Below are 25,673 nucleotides of genomic sequence, written 5' to 3'. Positions count from 1 at the left end.
AAAATGATGTTAACGCGCGTGTTTGAACATGTACCTAACCGAATTTTTTTTTTAAATGGTACATCCATTAAAGTCATTAAAAACATTAAAGTAAATCCATTAGGTGAATTATTTTCAGGTAAAGGTTTAATTTCATCAAAAGCCCGGCCCCACCTTTGTTGTGGCAGGGTTTTGTTTTCTTGAATATTGTAAATGACTTTCCCTCTCCATTAATATCTCTCATAAATAAAGTAACCTAGCTACAACGGTTCAAAATCTTTCGCCTATGAGATGAGATATCATAGTTATATTGTCTTGTCTGTAGTTCAAACACCAACTGAATTCATAAGAGTAGAAATAGTAGTGTTTAGTAGGTGTGCGTGAGGTATTGCAAGTGGAGTAGTTTTCGCTCCAGTCTGTCGCAGTAATGTCAACTTAAACTGCATCAGTACAACAAGATATGTTGCTAAAAATGTAATGTTCTGAAAAAAGAAAGAGTTAATTAGGTAATATCGCTAGAATGTATACATTTAATTAAATATTGGCGTTTATTTGTTTATTTCAGCTCGATCGGAGGTTAAAAAATGGCAAAGTTAGATGCAAATAATTGTGTTATTAGAATTGCTAATCAGCAGGTTGGCGCGGGCGACCCAGAACTGCCACACTAGATTGGAATGCTTCACTCACGGACAATAATTGTATGTAGCGGCATCAGAACCGGAGTGCGTGGTCGGGGTCTCGAATTTCAGATTTATCCCATTGCACCCCGGGAATAGTTTTACGGTTTTTGCGGAAAAAGGGCGTGGCGTACAGGGCCCTGAAACGCGGAAGGTAATGCTGCAACCCCCATTTTTTATTGAAAATGTCGATAGAATATGTACATTTAAAAAATATTGGCGTTTACTACAGCTCGATCAGAGGTCAAATAGCGAAGTTAGATGCAAATACTTGTGTTATTAGAATCGATTATCAGCAGGTTGGCGCGGGCGACGCAGTGCTGTCACATTGGACCGGAGTGCTTCACTCACGTACAATAATTGTATGTAGCGGTATCAAGAGTGGGGAGTAGTAAAAATCTATATATTTTGGCACCAAATGGAAAAGCCACAAACATATTGTATATCGAAAAGCCCTGGATTAATGGATATTTATATTATATAGAAAAGCCCTAAAATAATAAATTGAATATGTATGTACTACTTTTTAAGATATTTAAATAAAAAAATCTCTAATATTATATTTGTTTACTTTTTCAAATTCAATCCTTTGCACTCTACGTATTAAATTTAGAATTTTTATTTTCAAATATTAAACCATTCCACTCCCGGGCAGCGCCGGGTGATACAGCTAGTATTATGATGAGTAGAGTATTCAGATACATGTTACATACGTAAAGATATATAATAATGTACATATAAAGGAGCTTTCACGAAAGCTCCTCAAAGTGCTTTACAAGAGATTGATATCAGAGTATGGAATATACTTAATATAATAATATTTCATACCCAATATTTAGTTAATTTGATATTTAAAGTGGGTGTAGGTATCTATTGAAATTAGTACCTCTGTAATATGATTGTTGAAATGATAATATTATTAAGTAGTGAGTAGGTACTTATGTAATAATTCATCGTAATCGGTAACGCCATTCATTTTGCATATTGATATTACAATTTGATACTATCAAACATGTCGAATCTTATTCTGTCGAGTCTTGTATGATTTATTAATAAAAGCTCTGAAGGCATTTTCAGTTTGACTTAAGTGCCTCTTTTTATGCAATACTATTCAAAAGTAAACATCATTGGCAATCGTAATATACGTATATTACAATATTATAATTCGACCCATATGAGCTAAAAAGAAACCAATATCATTTTCATTATCACGATTTTGAGTTACGTTATGGTACTGGACATACAAAAACATATTCAATACGCATCTCCTGAAAATACTTTCCTGTTAATCAGTGGAACGAAATTGTATTTAGATTCTCTTACAAGAGAACTTTACAAAATAGAAAAAATGAGTTACCTACGTTTCCTTACATTAAAGTATGTAAGTAAAATGCTAATTTTCATAAATACATTATAGTCCACCTTGTATTACAATCAGCATAAAAAATATGGCAAAATTAAACCCCATATCCCTTTATCCAGGAGTTTGTATGAAAATTAGTTAAGTATCCGATTATTTTCAACGAGTTCTTTTTTATCAAATGTGTGGGGGGCGAGTTAAATAAAATGTGTCGTAATTTAGAGAAAAAAAAATAGTGATGGAGTGTACCCAACGATAAAGTGAGGTGGAGGGGGGGGGGAAGGAGAGTAAAAAAACAAATATCATATGACATCATTTATGGACGACCCCTTAAGTCATATCAAATTGTAGGTATGTCTGTCCTAAATGGGAACGACTGAGAATGATTAATATATTATATTAGATAAATCAATTAGGTGACAGTATGTAAATTGTACATAAATTACATTTCGCCGAATCACAGTTAACCGTAAGCTATCGTATTGGAAAGAGATGACCGTATAGCATTGAGATCAAACAACGATGTGTTGCCCATGAATCACTGCAGACAGTAGTGTAGTAAGAACACTAATTTGATACTTACAAGCACCTAATACCTACTTTTGAACCATTTATAAATATAATATAATATGAGATGAATGTATTTGTAATTTACTTAGAGTATACGTTTTATATCTTTTACACTGATACGCCTCTTTGCCTGATTACCTCACATACACTTAGATCAAATGATATTTACTTGTACTATATTATAATATGTAGTAATAAATAAATAGATATAATAATAGATATATATATCAAAAAAATATTTTTAGAATATTATATTACACAATTTTCATCCTAGAGCCCAATGACATTAATATGGACGAATCATCTGGAAAAGAAAATGACACTCACTTTATTGTCGGGTCTGCCGAATGGCATATTAATCTGTTCTAACGCCATTACAATAAAGGTGTTATTGCTATAAATTCCTGATGCTTTTTGTTGGGTCTGCCGAATGGTTCGGTTCGAACGGGTTCGCTCAAATGAACATTGCCATTAGAAACACTGCTCTAACGCCATTACGATAAAGGTCATATTGCTATAAATTCCCGATGCGTGATATCGCATAATGGAAATTGCGTGACGTCTACCTATACATGAGAATGCGCGAATTTACTTGCTAGCTACTGTATTGAGTGCGTCGTCCATTAATAATGTCATTGCTGGAGCCGGAGTGCTAAGTTATGAAGCATATATTCTACCTACCTATTTCTTTTTATCTTTCCCTTGTATTCCGATGATTTTTAGTACGTATTTTTTTAAGTGTTTTATGTAGACATGAATTTGATCTCAATACTATAAAGTCATCTGTTCACGTAAAGTGTGATACAGCCAACGGCATACGTACAAATTTCTGGATAGGAATCAATTTTATTCATTAATATTAATTTTATTACCGTAGTGATGAGCTCTCTGTTTATATTGGTATACCCATCCAAGTTCATGATCGGCGGATTTTTTGATATGGCAGTCAAAAACATTTCCACTTCGCGTTGAGTGTTGTGGTCCAATAGGGATAGATTCACGTTCAATAATCGGTCTTGAAAATCAAGTCCAACCTGAAATCAAGGGCGGTGTATTATTATTAAATAATCATATAGGTATACAGAGACATCTACATTTTGAGATAGAATGAAAATCAAACTCAATATCGAAGGTATACTGACAGAAAGCATTAAGGCGATGTCTTTACCTACCAGAGGCACCTAGCGGAAAAATACGAAGCTTTCAATTTGAGACATATTTTTGATAATTTACAATTTCAACTGTGTTAATTAATAAATTATCTATCTGAAAACATTAAAAAGAAAAATATTTTTATTTTAAGACAAAGATAAACTCACAATAATTATTGCAAAAATGTAATAAAATGTGAATTTGAGTAGCTTAGAGTCATAACTCACATATTTCAAAAATCAAGTTTTGAGATAATCGCAAAAAACCAACAGAGCACTATTTTTTGTAATTAGAAGAAAAGTATTGAACTCTCTTGAATAATAATGAGTGAGAGAGTCGAATAACTTATTTTTTTTAAATATATATACCTAATACTCATAGCGTTGCAGACATACAGCATACTATGAGAAATAGAGGTCCCCGATTGGTTAGGAAGGCGTTGGTGACAAAACTCTATTCTTTGAAATATGCGAATTATTACACCAACAATGAACTTTGTCAACGATTTTCATATGGTTTGAATTGACTTTTGATACTCAACTATTTTTCTGTATATAGATTAATTCATTTAGAATCACTTGGCATATTTAACTAAAAAACGACAAAATTGCAATATATGAGTTATGACTCCAAGCGACTCATTTGTTGAATTTGACCCCATCTTATTATTAAATGTATTTTATGGTCATATTTATTATTAAAATTTAGTTTATTAAGTTTTCTATGCTGATACTAAAAGATTTTTGATTAATTCATAGTTTTTATAATATTTTATATATTTATTTTAAAAAACATCGATTTTTATAAAAATATAAATGGGTATAAATTGAAATCATGATGCAAGATTGTACAATTTTGTTTGAGATTAAAAACCACCCTAATTGATTTATTGAATTATGTAGGTGCCTAAAATTAATTAAGAAATAAAACTAAGTACGATTTTGATTAAAAATGAACCTTTTTGGATGCGTGATATGCCTCATTACAGATGACATAGAGAAGTCCCATGCAGTAGCCTCCCAAGACGAAGAGACCAAGCTCCTTCAAACTTAAGCCGTGTTCAAGAATTTCTGATAACACGCCATATAGCGATATGATAGTCGTGAAGAATATCACTAGGCAATAAATTCCGTACATGTTGGAGTAGGCTCGACCTGAAATAACAATAGGTTCATTACATTTAGTGGCGAAGTGTGGTGATGGTCGGAGGGAGGTAAGCCATGGGTAACCGACAAGACGTCGCCACGATGGCCGAGCGGGTTTGAATATTGAAGTTTCCATAAGGCAGAAAAATAAATTATCTGTCAAATAACACACAATACCATATATCAATATTCTATTCACCACCTCATTTATTCACCCCGTTTTACAGTAATAATAATTAAGATTTCATTGAGAATTGATGTACTTAAAAATAAGCGAAAATAACTATTGATGTCGATTTGCAATATTTCCAGTACTAAGCACATGTCTGAAGTCAATAGTCGTTGGCCATTGAGTTTTCGTCACTGGTATTTTTAAGGTAAAATATAAATAACCGTTTAGTAAACAGTCTTTGCCACTGGTTCCAGCTCATGCTGTGGATAGTTTACTGTAATTATTTGGCACATGCCCAATGCAAAATTCCACCTCTGCCTTCACAGAGGCTTGAATTATATTTCCGCACCCCCATGTTGATTTTATCAGTTGTTTTGGTGTAGAGTTGTAATTTAAACTTAATAACGGTTTCGTGTTCTTTATTTTTACACTTGACTATTCAATAAAAAAAGACTATTTTATACTATATTCTACAACAATAACTGTTTGTTTGAATTAATAGATTATTGGCAAATTATACATCCATGTAGGTGAATTTGTTGCTGATAGGATTGTGGATAATTTGATGATATTTTGCGTATTCGCAATGCAGCAGTTTTATACTTGTTTTCGCAGCCTAAAACGCTGAAAACAATCAGGGTCCATGCTGAAAAGCTTGAACTTTTAGTGAAATTAAAAATTTATAAAATGGCTGATTGTCTAGTGTTTCTCAAACTTTTTCGTTGTACGACCGTCAAAATCTGGAAAAAAAATTAAAGCTCCCCGATTTTTTTAATAAGACATGTAACCAGGGATCGAAATGGACCGGAGCGTCGTTCCGGTTCATAAAATCCCCAAAATTATCGATTCGTCTCGTGGAAAAAATAATTTGACCGTTTGAGCAATTAGGCAATTATAACAAAAAATCAAACACACTTTTTTGGAAAATGCACATAAAATTAGGTTATTATTTTCGTAAAATCGTCGAGCGCTCCGATTCGTAAAATTGTCCATTTCGAGCGCTGCATATAACAGATAACTAAACAGATACATATTTGCTTATTGGTTTTTGATGACGAAATATTTAAGTAGATTAATATTAATAGAATCTATTTGAGAAGCACTGGAAAGTGATAGATAAATAATCCAAAAGTGTCAACGTTAACAAAACATAATGGTGATGTGTCAATGACACAAACAACATTTATAGCTAACTTAAATCCTTTCTATTTATAATTAATCGAGCTGCTTTACTGTAACGACGACATTTTTTAGAATTTTTTGGGATAGTTTTATAAATAATATTATAGGAGTTTATAATTTAAATTTTCTGGATAATTATTAATAATCCACTATTTATTTGAGACATTCTTACAAAAAGTCAAATACGTATATTTATAAATTTAAAGAGATTCGGAGTTTACTTGGCGGTAATTCATGAAATTATTTAAAACAATTTGTATTATTTCCTCTAGTTTTATTGTGTTCAAAGAGAATATTTCAGTAAATTGTATTTAAAATTATGTCTCGTAATTTTGCCACTATATACCTCGAATATCCATTGCCATGAAGTGAGTCTAAAATATTCTCCTTCGTTATAATATATCTAGATGAATTATTTCATGAAGGATAAACGTATTATGTTATGAATAATAATATGTTTATATCAATTCTGACAACATTGTATGTGTCATTTTTGACGTTTGGCTATTTCTAATAGACTCATTTCTATATTGACTAGATAATAATATAATATTATCTACATTATGTTGCGAGTTTATCAATCTAACTTAGTAATAAAACAAACCCCGAAGGTAAAGTTTGAAATTACATACCTATTTACAGATAATTTTATTACACTTCGATTAAACACACTTGTAGAATTGATTCAAAATCTCGTTGAACGAATATTTTTAGTAAATGTGTACGAATACAAAATACTATTTTATATATTTTTGAAGTTATACTTCTTTAGGCGCGTTTGTAAAATCAGATCAGAGTGTATTTTTGGCGTGTGACATGTAATACATAATTTATTTTTTCACACGAAAAACATCGCACTCGATTGGATTCGAACCACGATTGTTCGGTTATCAGCCGAACGCACTGCCTTTACGCCACAGTATGATAATGCAATCGTGACGATTATACAGTATAATATTATAGTTTTAAACTGTTCCGTTACCTAGGCAGCGAATTTATTATTACATGTACGAAGAATTGTTCCGTTGCCTAGGAAACGAATTTATTATTGTCAGCCATTTACAATTCCTTACGTAAACAAACTATCAAACGTCATAGAGGCAGTTGTTACTTTAAAAATAAAAACAACGATAAATAATTATATAATTTAGTAATATAAGTTAAAGTATATAGAAACAAACCACCGGCGTTCCAATAAGCGGTCCTTTTTCTTGAGTGTGTAATTTAACAAGATAATTAAGAGCTAGTCGAATCTATGCTATCACAAGTTTTGTTTTTATTTTGTTACGCCAAAGAAGTATTTACTAACGCGCGTACATAAGCACACACACCGATTTTTTTTCTTATTATTATTCACGTATAATTTTATCTTATTTCAAATATTCGCAGTACCTATAGAAAATTTTCGCGATAATATTCACCCTTTACAGAACTTTCAAACACTACCTCTTATTGTACCCCAACTTAACCAAATACTAGAGTTATGTTGAAACTAAAACATACCTACACACACGATTAACCAAAAGCTCTTACAAGATTTTTTTGGGACTTTACGGTACATTATTAAAAGTAGTTGTTTCCGGTAAGTACCGTAAGCTTACCTAATTGTTGCATCATGTGTGAGAGATCAACCCAAAGTTGGCGGAGATCCGCGAGCTTTCCTGATGCATTGTCACTCAGAAGTGCATCTTGAATATTCGACGAAAGCAGCTTTGATGCAAACCCAAATGCAGTACAGTTGACAAACCTGAAATTAGTAATTTTTATTAGTTTTTTTTTTGTTACCAATAATATATTATATTATTAATAATTAATTTATATATATTATTATAGTAGGAGCGATGGCCGAGCGGTAATATGTCGACTTATAAATGTTTATGTTGGCAAAATATATATGTTTGTTTTTCAATGTATGATTAGATACAAATGCATGGGCCTAATAGGTTGAGAATTTTTTTAATATCAATTTCTTGTAAAACAAACATTTGTAATGAAACCTCTTCGTGGCGGCCAAAAGATCGATCTTGACTGACGTTTTTGGAAGAACGCTAAAAAAAGCTCTCGACTGGTTATCACGAGTTCAATAAATCAATTTCGAATTTTCAAGAAACCATTCTTTGTGGTTTTTAGATATAAATAACGAGTGTAGTTCTAAGTAAAAAATTCTAGAAAATAATGAGTGTTAATTTTTAACAATTTTAACTTTAACACCAACAAAACAAGCTAAAAATCTATAATACGCCATACCGTCTCACGTGGGCTTTTGCACTTGTAGTATCGATTATAAGAAGAATAGAGACGACTGAAGTTAATGTACTGAAATAAAAATTTTCAAGAAACCTGAACCGAGTGCGAGAGAAACCTAGATGCCCAAAAAATAATGCTGAGACAATACCTACTGCTGTGTGCAGCCCTAAATGTAGTATAAAGCTTTTCAAACTATAATCGAGGGAAAATACAAGAAGCTGACGAATCGGGAGGAAATGCTCGTCTTTTAGAATTATTTCGCTTGAGATGTTCCACGCGACTGAAAAGACATCCGTAGACCTTTCATCACAACTCAACTTTAGATTTGTGACTGAAAATAGCATAGCCCACTCTCTTATTTCATAATTTTCTCTCAAAGTTAAACTACCAGGTATCCGCCGGAAGCATCTGTTTTCGAAGCTTTAAGATAACGTTGCTTTGAGTCTTTGTTATATGTCATGAATCACTGTATATGTACGTTATTTAGATAATATATATTTCGATATGATATAAAAATCAAAACAAATGAAAATATTAGAATAAGATCTTCATAGGCAGTATACGGCTCTACCTTAGATGTTCCTATGTAAAAAATACACGTCCGATATTGTTGTCATTGTCATAATAAATTACATTATTAGATGTGAATGCATAAGCGTTCATATACGCAGGGTCTAGGACGATTTGGCACCGCGAACTGGCCTCCGCCGATTGGCCTCCGGTAATTGGCCGCCGGTACAATCGGACGCCGGCCCAATTGGACGCCGACCCAATTCGACACCGACCCAATTGGCCTCCGGGAGGATTGGACGCCGCACAGTTGAATTAAATGCGCAAATGAATAGACGTACGTTACGATTTGTTGGAGTAAATAAGCAAGTCAGTTTAATATGCTTCTATCTTCTCAGTAGTTGTACCTTATACATTTCGCGCTTGACACATTTTTAATATAGATTGAGAATACTTATTATGCCTTATGATGTTTATTAAAAGAAAATAATTCTTCCCTCGTTAAAACTTAAAGATGTGCATAATCAATTAATTTATTGTCTATACATGGGTACTTATATTTACAACAAATATTAAAAATAATGTTAGATGTTAGAATGAAAATAACATTATATTTCAGCGTTTTATCGACTTAATATTATAATAAAGCTTAAACATGTATATTATTATGCATAAATGCGTATTTTAAGATAGTATGAAATTACAAACAAAATATTAAGTAAGTTATCTGCTAAGTATAAATGTTTCAGTAGTTTGATTGATAAACTACTTAGGTACTGGGTGCCGGACTAAATCCCGAAGGCCGAAATCCCGAAGGCCGAAATCCCGAAAAATAAAAAAAAATACAAACATCAATAATTGCGCAATTTTTGCAAGAGACACAACCCATTTTTTGTGGAAATATAAAAAAAATGTAAAGAGACACAAAATCCATTCGTTCTACAAAATGGTCTCTCCTGAAAAAAATTGCGCAATCGGAAAACCCATTTTCCGCAAAATGGGATTTGTCTCTCATACAAAAATTGCGCTCACGATTGCGCAATTATCGATGTTTGTGTTTTACATTTTTTTATATTTCCACAAAAAATTGGTTTTTGTCTCTCTTGCAAAAATTGCGCAATTATTGATGTTTGTATTTTTTTTTATTTTTCGGAATTTCGGCCATTCGGGATTTAAGCATTCGGGATTTCGGCCTTCGGGATTTCGTCCGGCACCCAGTACCTAAGTAGTTTATCAATCAAACTACTGAAACATTTATACTAAGCAGATAACTTACTTAATATTTTGTTTGTAATTTCATACTATCTTAAAATACGCATTTCTGCATAATAATATACATGTTTAAGCTTTATTATAATATTAAGTCGATAAAACGCTGAAATATAATGTTATTTTCATTCTAACATCTAACATTATTTTTAATATTTGTTGTAAATATAAATAAGTACCCATGTATAGACTATAAATTAATTGATTATGCACATCTTTAAGTTTTAGCGAGGGAAGAATTATTTTATTTTAATAAACATCATAAGGCATAATAATTATTCTCAATCTATATTAAAAATGTGTCAAGCGCGAAATGTATAAGGTACAACTACTGAGAAGATAGAAGCATATTAAACTGATTTGCTTATTTACTCCAACAAATCGTAACGTACGTCTATTCCTTTGCGCATTTAATTCAACTGTGCGGCGTCCAATCCTCCCGGAGGCCAATTGGGTCGGCGTCGAATTGGGTCGGCGTCCAATTGGGCCGGCGTCCGATTGTACCGGCGGCCAATTACCGGAGGCCAATCGGCGGAGGCCAGTTCGCGGTGCCAAATCGTCCCATTCCCATATACGCATACTGGGGAGCGAATCAAATGACCACATGTAAGTATAAATGGTCGCTGTATGTCGTTGTTCAAAACTGATAATGGTAAGTATAATAATTAAAATATTTTTAAGCACGCTTTTTAGATGTGATTAAGTAACGACTCAGATAATTATATTATTTAATCTGAAAAATTACTCATTTCTTCATTAATAAAATCATATTATTATAAGTAGCTTGGTACATAATTGTATACCATGAGAAAGTAGGTAGGTATGTATATTTAATAATAATTAATGACTAAACCCTACCACCTAGAGCAGGGGGGGGCAAACTTTTTGGATGGAGGGCCAAATTCAAGTATTCAAAATGAGCGGCGGGCCGCAAGTAAAATACCATTTTTAGATATACACTATTTATTATCACGAAAAATAAACATTACAAAAAAATTAATTAGAAGAACGAAACTGTTTTTTTTAACATTTTTTAAATTCAGGTGTTAATTTTGTAGTTGATATTCTCAAAACTGCTTGTAAATGGGCATCGGAGATATTTGATCGTGAAGAATTTTTATTGAGGTTCATGATCGAAAATGTTTGTTCACATATATAGGTTGATCCAAAAATAACGAACATTTTTCTTGCATAATCTTTAAGTTGGTCGAATTTGTCTGAATTAAGGGCTTTGTAAAATTTGGAGATTTCTTCACGACGATGCAATTCTCTTAAATCAGTGTCACACTGCAGATCAATAATCTTAAGTTGTAGCTCTGTCGGTACACCATGCCCCCCACATCTTGACGCGGGCCCCGAAGCCAGGGTCTTGGGCGGGCCCCCTACCTATCGCTATGGTTAAAGGCAGTCTGACGCTCTCCAGTATTGTTTTTCAAATGGTGTTCGAGGTCAAATAAAATTCAGTGTAATTTAGCGATTTTTTAACACAGTATTTCTCAACACGTCCCAACAACTATATGTTTTAAAATGGTAATAAGTTAGAAGTAAGCTAGCGCCGCAGGCGACTTTTTTTTGCTATTAGAGCAAAATTAAGATGTGTGTTTATCTCATTTATCTGGTCGACCCGTCACGCTGGGCCCCCCCTGAGCCCGGGCCCCTAGGCTAGAGCCCTGTCAGCTCCCCCCTTGTGGGGGCCATGCGGTACACTATCAATATCTATTGAAAATGGATTGCGTACTATTGCTAAACTTGTCTCAATTTTTTGGAAGTCACCAAATCTTTGTGAAAAATCGTCATTCAGAGCTTTAATAATTTTACCATATTATTCAAATTTATATTCTGGTATATTCAGCAACTTCAAAGTTGGAAAGTGGTCCACGTTGTTATTCGATATTTGTCGAAGGATTAACTTGAGTTTTAATTGAAATCCAATCAAACTTTTTACCATATCATGGGCATATATTTTTTTTCCTTGCAACGCGGAGTTAAAAGTATTTAAATATGTCACGATGTTCAACGTCGAAAATATTGGTTACATAGTGTGAGACGAGACGCAAGGAAGACGTACCTACTGAGATAACACATTTACGAAACAACAAATTCTTCAAATTTTAATCTATTGTCAATATTTCTTAAAAAATTATAAAAAAGTTATTCGTAATCAGAAGTACAATTATTGATGGCGGGCCGCAAAAAAATACCCGGCGGGCCACATGCGGCCCGCGGGCCGCAGTTTGCCCCCCCCCCTGACCTAGAGAGTCGTCGAGCCGTCGCTGTTCATAGGACAGTAGAACTATAAATACAGATAAACAACAGCAAAATTTTTATAATAAAATTAAGTTTGAATTAATTTCTACAAAGTAAAATTAATATTCAACAGAATGAAGTTTTCTTAAATTTTCCTTTGTATTAAGTGGGCCGAACAAATTAACTTTTTTTGTACATTATCTGAATATTATTCAATATATAAGTATATAGGGTAGTAGGTACCCACATATATTTTACCTCGTGTTATACATAACTTCCGAAAACTCAAACTTTTCGAAGTTAAGCTTCCAATGAACATCGATTTCCTTTCAAAGTTTCCCGTAAACACCGACGATAACTTAATGAAAAGAGCGTTCGTTCTCTTCGAAATTCGACGGGCTTTTGTTAATTTCACGAATAAATGTGTCGGAGAATTTGTATAAGTAAGGTTACGTACGCGTCAAAGCGAAGAGGGTACAAAAATATTCAGTTTCATTTAAAATGTAAATCAAAGAAATATAACATTCATGTTATGTAAAGCGGCTTTACTAGAGATAGCAAGAAACAAGATGTAATTGAGATAGTTACTCAGTTTTTATGTCCAGTACCTTTTTTGACCTTTGAGAATTTAAGTCTCCAACGAGTTTTATGGATATATAGCACTTGGTGACGGTGATTGTGGATATAATATGGGTCCGGATAGCGTCCGAGCATGCGTTATTGTTACATAGTACCTAGTTATCGTGGTAGATGAGAGAAATAAATTAATACAGCAATTTATATTGTTTAATTTTTAATATTGCAATGCAGAAAGCAGTTAGTCCACAATTTGTGAGAAAAAGAGTTATCATCTTTAACATGTTGTAACATATTTTTTTTCTATGTCCTATATAGCTCACAAAGCTCTTTTAAAAATTATATATAAACTCGTTAATAACATATTACTGATAGCAAAATTAGCCACCACCAACATTTATTCTAAAATAGCATAATAACACGGTAAAACATATTAAAATAACATAAATATTTCATTTATCTCCTTAAAAGTTATTATAAGTATAGATCTCCGTGATGATATTTTATCATTATAAGCTAATACGCTCTATGTAACTTTATAGTTAATAATCACACCTAACACAAAAATGTTTATTTCTTGCTTATGCTCTGTATGTACTGACTGCTTTCTGCATAAAAACGCTCAATTGACATTAAAGCAAGAAATATTCAACTATTCGATCTTAGCAAATACTGTTGTAGGAATTATTATGAATTTGTGACAATATGTATAATGAATGAGGCAATTGATGCCTTCGAGATGTGATGTTGGCGCTTAATGCTTCGTATTTCAATCATCCAGAGACTACGGTAAAGGAACGGCTCTTAACAATATGTCTGCGGCGTAGTTTGCAGTTTTTTAGAGATATTGTCCACCGCGGATCGGACAACCAGGAGAGACTGGTCGTTTTGGGTGGCCTCCAGGGAAGACAAATCAGAGGAAAAACATCAGCGTGCTAGAGCGACCAAGTAAAGGAGCTGACTGGGGGCACCATTTATTCTGCGGTGAAAGAAGCGGACGATCGAGAGGGATGGAAAGTCATGGTCGCTCAAAGGGTGACAAAATTCGAAGATAGTCACGATCCTCAGTCATAAGGGTACGTCCAAGAAGAATAATGAATATACTGTGAATTATTAAAGCAAATGTGAGATTTTAAAAGCTCTGAACCCCTTATGGTAAATACAGCTCTTTAAAAGGGTTTCAAAGTTTTGTTCTCAAAATCCCAGTTCACAAATAATGGGGAAAATTATAAAACACTTTTAAACCAATTCCGAATCTAAGTAGTATTATACTAAACATAAAAATACATTTTGTGCCGCTTCGCTTCGACGTGTCCGCAACTTGAACAAGTCGGAAGTGCTAGACACGTGTATGAGGACGGTTTCATTCAAGCTGAGCAAATTGATTTCGGTCTCAGATTCTGCGAGAATAGCGACATGGAGGCGTTAACATAATATGATATTAAAACTATTAGTTACACACCTTCCGAGATTCAATTATGTATTTCCTGCAATTCATCGACTTCATGTTACAAACAGTTCTACACCGATATATTATTATCGTATTCACTAAAGAGCTGCAACTTCTTGCCTTTCTCTTTCCATACGTATACAATATAACCTCTTTTATCTTCAGTAAGCGAGTGGATCTGTTTTGTTGTCTTACCTCTTTCAAATTAAGTTGCTTCAAAATCTACGACTAATTGTATCTGGACGACTGCCTTTCTTATTATATTTTTCTTTTCTTATATTGCCTTTCTTATCTATTTACTATTATATAGTTTTTTTATTGTTTTTCTTATGATTGCTAATGATGTGTTTTTCTTTTTTTAACCATTTTTAATAACTCTCCAATTATATTTGTTACAGCTGTACATATAATTTGATCTAATTTGATTTTATATAATATTATGTTTTTTCTATCCCCCTGTTATTGGGACCATCACATATTATTTTATTAAACATTATTATATTTATTCTCTGTAATTGATCCTGTTATTAAATAAATAAAAAATAGCCTGATATACCTCGCAAATATACCTATTAGATAAAATAATTTTGAAATAACAGTAGTGCCGAGTAGGACTCAAACCCGCATCCATCGGAATTCGGCCAATGTGATTTAAGCCACTTGCACCGTAACTAAATACGACGAAATAAACCAATAACTATGTATCCGACGTGTTATCAAATTTTATTAATATTGGCGATCACATTTTTGTATTTTTACTACGTTATTAAATCACTGGATGGAAAGTTCATTCATTCAATGGAAGTCCATTAAAAATATCTAATTTCTTATTAATTATTAGAAAAATATAGTTTAGGAATATTCCTCACTTAAAACAACAAAAAAAGATTGCCTACGTTTCTAGCTTATCCCATTTATCACTTTTTTTACTATACTACATTGCGGGCGAAGTAATTTAATTAATATTTTTTTTCAGCGCGTAATGCGAATGACAGGAATGCCATTTTTAATTGGTTTCTTCCTTTGTCAAGCTATTGTTTGATAAAATTTGATTAACTAATGTTTTTTTTTTCATTGGAACTGTACATAAGACTAAACTAGTGCACATTTCAGGCGTCAACATTTGGAACATGTAAAATTATATTATAAGATTTTCAATGTAGGTACCTACGGTTACAACGTTACAAGCACAAATATTCTAATTTATTGACGGCCGAAGCAAAACTGATAGAGAATTATTCCTCTGAAGTTACTTACCTTGCTTGTTACCTATATTATAACTAAAACAATATTAGAATTATTATAATATTATCTTACCAAAGTGAGCAGAATCCATTCAGCATCGCTAAGATGTGATAATAGGCAAATGTATGCCAGAACTCAAAGTCGGGTTGAAGGTAGTATTGGGCTAAGATAATAACTGCACTGAAGGTCCAGGCAAAGACGCACAGTCCCCATGTCATCACGTAGAGGGTATTAAAAATGATTTTGGTACCGGTGACGCGGTAATACGTCAGCTGGAAACAAAAAAAAATACAATTGAACCCATGAGAAGTAAAGTGTTTAAACTTACATTTTTGAAAAAAAAAACTTTGATGCATTGTGATAATCTATACTTAAATTATGATATTTAGCGCCGGCTAAGCGCTCATGCTTTACCACAAGATTACATGCGCAAACGGGTTTGTATCGGGAAGCCCGTGTGTTCCCAGCGACGGGAAAACTGTAGCTCGCGCAAACCGAAAAGCGCTGTAAAAGTGTTCCGTATTTTTTGCACAAACTGTATAGCGCAAGCAAGTCGCTGCCGTCTAGCCGGCGCAAGTGGTGACTAAACAAACGTTTAGTATTTTTTATAAATATGTTTTGATCAAGTAATTAGCTCACGTCGTTCTCGCTAGTTTCATGGACTAAAGAGCTAAAATTCATCCACATCTTAATGACGGTCATATTGAAGAAGATGTAGAAGAAACTATGTTGAAAAAATATTAATGTATTAAATATATAGTATATAATATATTTAAATCGTTTCTGTGCCCACCTAAAGCTTTTCGTAAAAAATAAACTTGAAAATGTCATACTGTTTTATATTATGACTAACGAAATATTAAGGCAAAGTCAGTTATATAATAATAATAATACTAAATAAAAATCACGTAAAAGTGAAATAAACTTATTTACGAAATAAGTAACAGCCATGAATACATTATTACATTCATTTATCGTCGCTATAGATTGGTTTGTCGAATAGAGCAATAATGTTCAGGAGACGAAAAACAAATTTCTTAATCCTATATTTAAATTGTTATTTTTACAGCATATGAATTATGACGTATTCATTACCATTGCAAGGTAATTTACAGAAAAGGGTGGTTCTAGTCCATTTAGATATAAAAAAACATTGTGCATTAAAAGGTCGATTTTGACAAACCAATCCTATGGCGACGTTATGTAACGAAAAACATTACATGAAAAATATTGTTTCATAAAAAATAAAAGTACAGACGTACTGAGTACAAGGGCGGGCAAATGGTTGGCTAGGGCTTCAATGAAATGCACTAATGCCAATAGGTACATTTTTATAAAGTGTTGAGACGCTACTCTACAGATGGCCAACAAATCCTATCGTTAGCCTCCACGCGGCGTCCCCTGGGCAATGCAGATGTGGTGTGTCTTGTGACAGTATAACTCATCTGTAGCTAATAGAGAAGGGTGAAAGGCGAAACTCTGGCGCCTTAAAACGAGAGACCTCTTGGCTATGGGAAGGAAAACCCAGACAGAAAACCATACACCAACCCGTTTGGACAGCGTGGTGTGTTATGTCCAAATACCCCCATGGAACAAGAACAAAAATCTCGGCCCTTATTCTCCGGATGCCAACCTAACACTGATCACTGCAGCAATCAGCAAGGGAAGGCAGAGGGTGCTAAGAATCCCCGGAAAGACGGTAACGGCTGCCTACCGATGACCATTGCTGCCTATAACGCGAGAACATTATCCAGCAACGCCAAACTTCTAGAGTTCGAAGAAGAACTCAAAAAAATCCATTGGGATGTTGTCGGGCACAGCGAGGTAAGACGACAAGGAGACGATATCGTCAATCTCCACAGCGGACATGTATTCTGTTATAATGGGACTAAGACCGGACGCACAAGCGGTGTCGGATTTTTAATCCACAGACTCTGGAAAGATCGCATAGTTGAATTTGATTTCTCCTCAGATAGAGTAGCAAGTTTAATACTTCAGCCTACTCAAAACTCACCTGATGAAGAAGTGGAGGAGGTATATGAAGAAATCAGTATGTTGAAAAATAAACGGAAATGTCACTTCACTATCATCATGGGGGACTTAAATGCACGAATCGGATCTCAACACCAGGATGATGTAGCGGTCGGGCACTTCGGACATGGCACCAGGGATGGCCGAGGAGACATGTTAGTGGAGTTTGCGGAAAACCACAATCTCTACATCATGAACTCATTCTTCAAAAAGAAGGCTTCCCAAAAATGGACACGGCGAAGCCCAGCAAAACGAACCAGCGAAATCGACTACATCCTCACCGACAAGAAGGATATTTTTCTAGACTGCACAGTCATTAACAGATTTAATACTGGCAGCGACCACCGAATGGTAAGGTGTAAAGTACGATTTAACATCAAACGTGAGAGATCCAAACTGATGCAGAAGCCCAGAGTCCGCAGAGGTTTGAGAAGCAGAGTCGAATTCCAACAAGAGCTGGAGAACAGGCTAGCGGCTTTCGAGGCTGAAAATGACCCCATCTCCCTACAAAACACCGAAGCAATAACAAAAATCATTATAGAATCTTCGGAAGAGACAGTTGCTGCTGTGGTTGAACGAGTAAGCAAACTTTCAAAGGAATCGTTGGATCTTATGAAGCTACGTAGGAGTACGAAAAGCGAGCAACAAGTTGCAAATGATCTCGAGTACTCCACGCTGTGCAAAACTCTACGTAAAAACGTACGAGAAGATCTTCGTAAGTTCAATATGAACCTTGTAGAATCAATTGTTGCGTCAGGAAGGAGCTTACATAAGAACAAGCAGCATCTGTCAATAGGGAGACGGCAGATCACGACACTAAAACCGCAAGATGGAAGTATCGTGCGTAACTGGGATCATCTACTGGACACTGTTGTAGAGTTTTACAGCGTTCTATACAAAGATGACACTGACATCAATTCAGATCTTCCGGTGAACGAAGAATATGGAGATCCTCTTCCCGAGGTTACTACCACAGAGGTTGAATATGATATAGTGTGCATGAAGAGTGGGAAAGCCCCGAAAGAAGATGGGCTGACTATCGATGTTCTCGAACGGGCCGGGAGGACGGTGAGCGAAGTGCTCGCACGTCTGTTCACGTCTTGTCTGCACGAAGAGAATATCCCAGAGTCATGGAAAAATGCCTCCATTATTATTCTCCATAAGAAAGGAGACACTAAAGATCTGAAAAACTATCGACTAATTAGTCTACTGCCAATTCTGTATAAGGTTTTCACGAAAATACTCTCAAACCGTCTCGAAACAATTCTAGACGAGAACCAACCAAGAGAGCAAGCCGGATTCAGAAGAGGCTACAGTACTATGGATCATATACAGGTCGTCAGGGAAATCATAGAGCGCTACCAGGAATACAAACTGCCATTATATCTTGGTTTTATAGACTATGAAAAGGCGTTTGATTCCATCAAAAAATTCTCAATTATAGACGTCCTTAGCAACCAAGGAATTTCCAGACGCTACATAAACATATTGAACAGTATATACAGTGATGCCACAGCATGCGTGAAACTCCACAAACGGTCGTGTAAATTCCCCATTAACAAAGGTGTCCGGCAAGGTGATACCATTTCACCTAAACTATTCACCGCTACTCTTGAGGACTTATTTAGGAAACTTGATTGGGAGGAAAAAAGTGTTCCAATTAACGGAGAGCACCTCAGTCACCTGCGCTTTGCAGATGATATTGTTATACTCTCACAAGACCCGAAAAACCTTCAAGGTAGAATGCAAGAACTCGCGGATGTCAGTCAAACGGTCGGTCTAAAGATAAATGTCTCAAAGACAAAAGTGATGAGGAACTGTTTTTCGGACCCTGCGATTATCTGTATTTCTGGCACCCAACTCGAGCAAGTCAGCAGCTACATCTATCTCGGACAGCAGGTGTCCACAGACGGAAGCATGCACGATGAAATTGCTCGAAGAACAAAGCTGGGATGGAGTGCTTTCGGACGTCTGAATAGTATCTTCAAGAGTGACCTACCATTATGTCTTAAGCGTAGGGTGTTCAACCAATGTGTGCTACCCGTGCTCACGTATGGCTGCGAGACGTGGACCCTCAACACGAGAGATGTCCAAAAGCTAAGAGTCACACAGCGAGGCATGGAGAGGTGCATGTTGGGCATCACGCGAAAGGACCGTAAGAGAAACGAATGGGTTAGGAAGCAGACAAGAGTACGCGATGTAATAGACGTTGTCAAACAGCTAAAATGGAGATGGGCGGGGCACATTGCTTGCCGAAAGGACGGCCGCTGGACAAATGCCGTCATCCAATGGTACCCAAGGGGCACGAAACGTCCACAGGGTCGCCCTAAAAGCCGCTGGATTGACGAACTGGTAAAGTTCGGCAGAAATACGTGGCAGCGAACGACACAGGACCGAGAGAGTTGGAGAAAGCTTGGGGAGGCCTTCATCCAGCAGTGGATTGACCCCGGCTGATGATGATGACTTGGCTCATTTCATCTTGATAAATAATAAATTAATAATGACAATGCTTATTTTGAAAAGCAATTTTGGTAAATTTAGTATCAGTGAAGATTACCTAAGGTCTGTTCTTATTTCAAGCTAGTAGACGAGTTTTTGATGTAAGTAAATGACATACTCGAATATTATTACAAAATTGACCCAGTTAATCAGTGAGCACAGCTAATGATGTGTTACGGGGTGAGAATTACCAAGCGAGAGAGAGTTACACGAATATCATAATTTCATATTAATAATATTCTCGAAGAATGCATAAAGGAATAATTACAAGATAGAAAGATCTTTTTATATACAACTTTTTCAAATTTTCTGTTGAATCATATAAACTTGACTTCACTATCTTAAATGATCAAAAAAATTGAAAATGATAGAAATAATACTGAATAATGAAATGTCTTTTCATATTGATTTCCATAGTGACGCACGTATATATTATTTAATAATTTAGTTGCTAGAACCCCCTAGCAAATAATAATGGTATCGAAATAACTTTTCATACAAAACAGAATTGACTAAAAATGAATTCAATTCTATTTAAAGATGACCAAAAGTATTAAAAATGCACTGGTATCGTGTTCTGATATATTCTAAAAGTTTCAAATGTTTAGCTAGTCGGGAAGTTAGTTAAAAATCGATTGCAAGATTTGTACCAGACAAACAACCACCGGACAAATAAGAATACGACTTAAGAAAAACGTTGTAAAATGGAAATAAGTATAAAATCATCTCTTTTCAGAAGAGCCAAAAAAATCGAGTGATGACAACTATTATTTTTAACTTCTAACTTTCTGTGCAAATTATGCGTTGCCCGTTTATATGCAAGACTTAATTTTTCAGACTGACCATAGAGTAAAATATATTATGTTAGGCCAACTAAATCAGATTGTCTATTGGGTCTTACTATTCCAGATTTTTCAGAATTGATCCAAATTAATGGAATACGATGATTAAAAATAGTATAGGTATCGACGTATCGTGGTTTATTTTGATCTAAAAGAATAATGGTTTTTCTAACAAAGACTTTAAATATTTACACACGTCGGAGGGCATACAAGTAAAAGCCATTATTAGGGTAAGAAGGGTTTGTCGTTGATTGATAGAGTAGCATATTAAAAATGTACAAAGGAATTAGTAAAAAAAAATATGCGGACGGGTAAATCCATCCACGTCCCATGGCTATTTTTATGTCAAATAAATTATGTCGTTAGAACATAAGCTTATTATAATTGCAATACATCATAATATATAGAAAAGTATTTAATATAAATAACAAAAAGAAAAATTATATTGTTTTGGTTATTTCAGCACTGATTATATTATTTGTATTTACCTACTCTAACGTATCTGGATAATACTCGTATTGTAATACTATTTGACTCAATGGTTTGGGGATACACATAAATTGCAAAATAAATTTAAGCCTAAATCAGAAATCGTCTAATATAATATGTTTAATACAGTTGACAGTTTCTGTTTTTAATGCATAACATAAATGGGATACGACTACCGAGCTGCTCTACTCTGATTCTCAATTTGACGTTAGCTTTAGTTTATTTTATATTTTATGTTCTAGTTTTTTCACCATTCACTTTGCATCCATTTTAAAATTATACCACCGCATACCCAAACTCCTTTACAAGCATATTTTATGTCAGACGTACAGCGTCATCGGCGTAACGGGGCAAGGGCGCAACCCTGCCTGACTCCGGTCATGCCCACCGAGCCATTTTGTGATAGTTTCACGAATTCTGATTCATCGGTAGCTTTCCCATGGAAGGATTACCAATTGTATTAGTTTAACCAAACAGTCGGATAGAATATATTATTCGAGTCATCGCTAAAAAAGTAGTACCGTTTCGAAATCTATCTTCAGCGTCAAAAAAAAATGGTAGCTAGTGAATATTATTATCACTTGAATTTATGAAAATTCTTTTTACCATATTATAAAATTCAATTATAATTTAATCAACATACATACTTACTATTATTACACATCGGTTTAGCAATGTCAAGTTTTACGAGATGAGATTAATAATTATTATTCCATGTCAAAATTTCAGCATTAATTTATTAGATAAAGTAAATCGTGCTTTAAACTATACCAAACTATTTAAAACTGTTAGCGTGACTTTAATAAAATTTATAGCATGAGAACTTTAAATGTTCCATACAGTGCGTTGAAGGATATAATTAGTAACAGTTCACTAACGCGAATGTAGTTAGTGAGTTATACGAAAGTTGCAATTAATTTATTTACCCATAAGAGATTAGTTATGAAAATATTTTAAGGTAAGTAAGTAAATAAATTGTTTACCGATGTTTTGATATATTATTTATACTAAACATACATAATATTATATATATCGTATATTTACACACACTTACAGCTAAATCCACAATTAAATATTTGAGGTAAACAACGTTTTTGTGTATTCAGCATACAAGTTTAGTTTCATTTTTTCGATTTATGGATATAAAGAAAAATCCACTGGTATAAGTATTTTTTTTTACAATTAATTATAGAGGAGATACTTCATTCCGAAATTATTAAAAGTTATATGTGATGAAACGCAGTACGTAAAGTAATTATTGTTTTGTACTGAATATCGTGGTTACTAAATTGGTATCCAATACTGGATGATATTATTTTGCTTACGTTCATTATTTGTGAATCAATCCGCGAGTGCAATACGGCCCACATGCTCGTCGTAGGTCAAAATTGAGTTTTTATTGTATTTTCAAACCATGATCCTGGACACTCCTTAAACGATGTAGATAATCTATTTATATAATTTTGAAGCCTTATTATCCTTTATATTTATTTTAAACATTTGATGACTGCATAAAGTATATTTGTTACTAAAATAGTATTCTTTTAAACCTCTCGCTCTAGTGTTTTAGAATATAGTCATATTTCGGTACATGAATGTGCAGTGGTGTTAAAATTTTTTACTTTTATTAATTTTTAATCGCATTTATAAAACCATTAGTATAATTTATGACGAGATAATTTTAGTAAAATATTTACGATAAAAAATTATATTGATAATCTCTGTGATCCCAAATTTGACAAGAATTAGGCATTTTATTATTCAAAAAATCGGCAAGATTAACACATTTGAAGATGATTCTAAAGATACTTATTATAAGCTATGTTTTTGACCATTCAAGTGTGATAAACATCCTATGAAAAATGATTGCTTTATAATAATTATTGACCTAAGAATAAGGTAGTGTTTTTTTGAAATACGCCATTTCTTTTGTCATTCCCCAGTAGTTAAGCTACAACATACGGTCGTAGCCATAAATTGAAAAACTATAATTGAAGTAGGGAGTAAAATAATATTGACGCGCGTGTTTGAACATGTACCGTTTAAAAAAAAATAAAAAAAATCAGTTAGGTACATGTTCAAACACGCGCTTTAACATAATTTTACCCCCTACTTTAATTATAGTTTGTCAATTTATGGTTACGGCCGTATGTTGTAGGTTAACCACTGGGGAATGCCAAAAGAAATGGCGTATTTCAAAAAAACACTACCTTATTCTTAGGTCAATAATTATTATAAAGCAATCATTATTCGTAGGATGTTTATCACACTTGAATAGTCAAAGACATAGCTTATAATGAGTATCTTTAGAATTATCTTCAAATGTGTTAATCTTGCCGATTTTTTGAAAAATAAAATGCCTAATTCTTGTCAAATTTGGGATCACAGAGATTATCAATATAATTTTTTATCGTAAATATTTTACTAAAATTATCTCGTCATAAATTATACTTATAGTTTTATAAATGCGTTTAAAAATTATTAAATGTAAAAAATCTTAACACCACTGCATATTCATGTACCGAAATATGACTATATTCTAAAAGATTAGAGCGAGAGGTTTAAAAGAATACTATTTCATGTAACAAAAATACATTATGCAGTCATTAAATGTTTAAAATAAATATAAAGGATAATAAGGCTTCAAAATTATATAAATAGATTATCTACAACGTTTAAGGAGTGTCCAGGATCATGGTTTGAAAATACAATAAAAACTCAATTTTGACCTACGACGAGCATGTCCCCCCTTAAGTATCGTCGATATTTTTACGGTATAAAGCTATACACCATTTCATATAATATCCGAATAGAGAAATGAATACTTTTGCCAAATTTTTTTTATATATTTTAAATTAAAATAAGTACAAGATAAAAATAACTTTTTATATACAACGTTTTTAAATTTTCTGTTGAATCATATAAACTTGCACTTAGCTACACTTAGCAACCAATAATAGTTTTACTTTTTACCCGAAATAACTTTTCATACAAAACAGAATTAACTGAAAATGAAATAAATTCTACTTAACGATGGCTAAAAGTATTAATAAACTACATTGGCATCGTGTTCTGATATATTCTAAAAGTTTCAAATGTCTAGCTAGTCGGAAAGTTAGTTAAAACTCGATTGCAACATTTGTACCGGACAAAAAAATAAGAATACGAGCTAAGAAAAACGTTGTAAAATAACAAAAAATACGTATACCAATTAAGTCAATTTGGAAATTATTTCAACACAGTCAGAGTTCATTTTTCCATCACTTTCATCTATTTATTTATACTAATCTATATATTATTATGATAGTACCTACCTATATATATTTATAGAATGATTCTGGTAGCCTAAACTTAAAATAAACGGATAAAACCTTTGATGATGTTATATTTTTCAAACAGTTCGTCCATGTAATAATACATCGAGTACACTATAATATTATATTATTATATTATAGTACCTAGTTACCTTTTTAATGCAAATAACGATCAGGACAGGTGTTCTTTTTTGCGCATGAAATATATCCTGATCGTTATTTAATAAAAGGCAGTAAGTAGGTAATTTAACATATAAGAGACTTTTACAGTAGACTGATAAGTGATAACTGTTGTCAACATTAAAAATTATCTAGGTACCTAATAGATGTTCTGTTTGTACTGTCACGCTATCGAGCTTAGATAACGTACATGATGCGTTGCAGTCCGGGTTGAAAGTTATATTGATATGTTCCTATATTTTCAATTAATTAATAATGTTATGTATGTATTCATCTGTATATTTTCTTCACTTACCCCTCACTGTTTTCACCCCTTTAATTAAAGTTTATATCTGGTTGGGCCAATTATGGTCGCTTTTCTCACCTACCTCAAATCCCCAGATATTATCATAAGATCAGGCGACCAGAAATCACGAGTAATGAGACGACCGTAATTACGTTACATAGACAGCCGACGCGCCTAGGCTTGTTAAATCTAAGAATCAATATATCGCACTATATCTGATATAATACGACTGAGGTCGCGTTAACCACAGA

At 33.7% G+C, this 25,673-nt stretch overlaps 1 protein-coding gene across 1 annotated transcript in view; it reads right to left on the bottom strand.

The window, feature by feature from the left end:
* Positions 1-305: 305 nt before the first annotated feature.
* The window catches only part of Gr21a (Gustatory receptor 21a), a 46,133-nt gene continuing 20,765 nt past the window's right edge, over positions 306-25,673 (bottom strand). Inside the window, exons 4-8 of the mRNA XM_085942382.1 lie at positions 15,854-16,053; positions 7,839-7,984; positions 4,696-4,892; positions 3,459-3,620; positions 306-461 (exon numbers count right to left, since the gene is read on the bottom strand). Coding sequence (XP_085798508.1) covers positions 306-461; positions 3,459-3,620; positions 4,696-4,892; positions 7,839-7,984; positions 15,854-16,053 — 861 coding nt within the window. The remainder of the gene's footprint in view (positions 462-3,458; positions 3,621-4,695; positions 4,893-7,838; positions 7,985-15,853; positions 16,054-25,673) is intronic.

The sequence above is a fragment of the Rhyacophila brunnea genome, unplaced genomic scaffold (genome assembly GCF_057557595.1).
Source record: "Rhyacophila brunnea isolate RB1 unplaced genomic scaffold, BYU_Rbru_1.0 scaffold_14, whole genome shotgun sequence".
Classification (NCBI taxonomy): domain Eukaryota; kingdom Metazoa; phylum Arthropoda; class Insecta; order Trichoptera; family Rhyacophilidae; genus Rhyacophila; species Rhyacophila brunnea.
The sequence above is the reverse complement of the archived record's forward strand: the minus strand, read 5'-3'. Positions and strand labels throughout refer to the sequence as shown.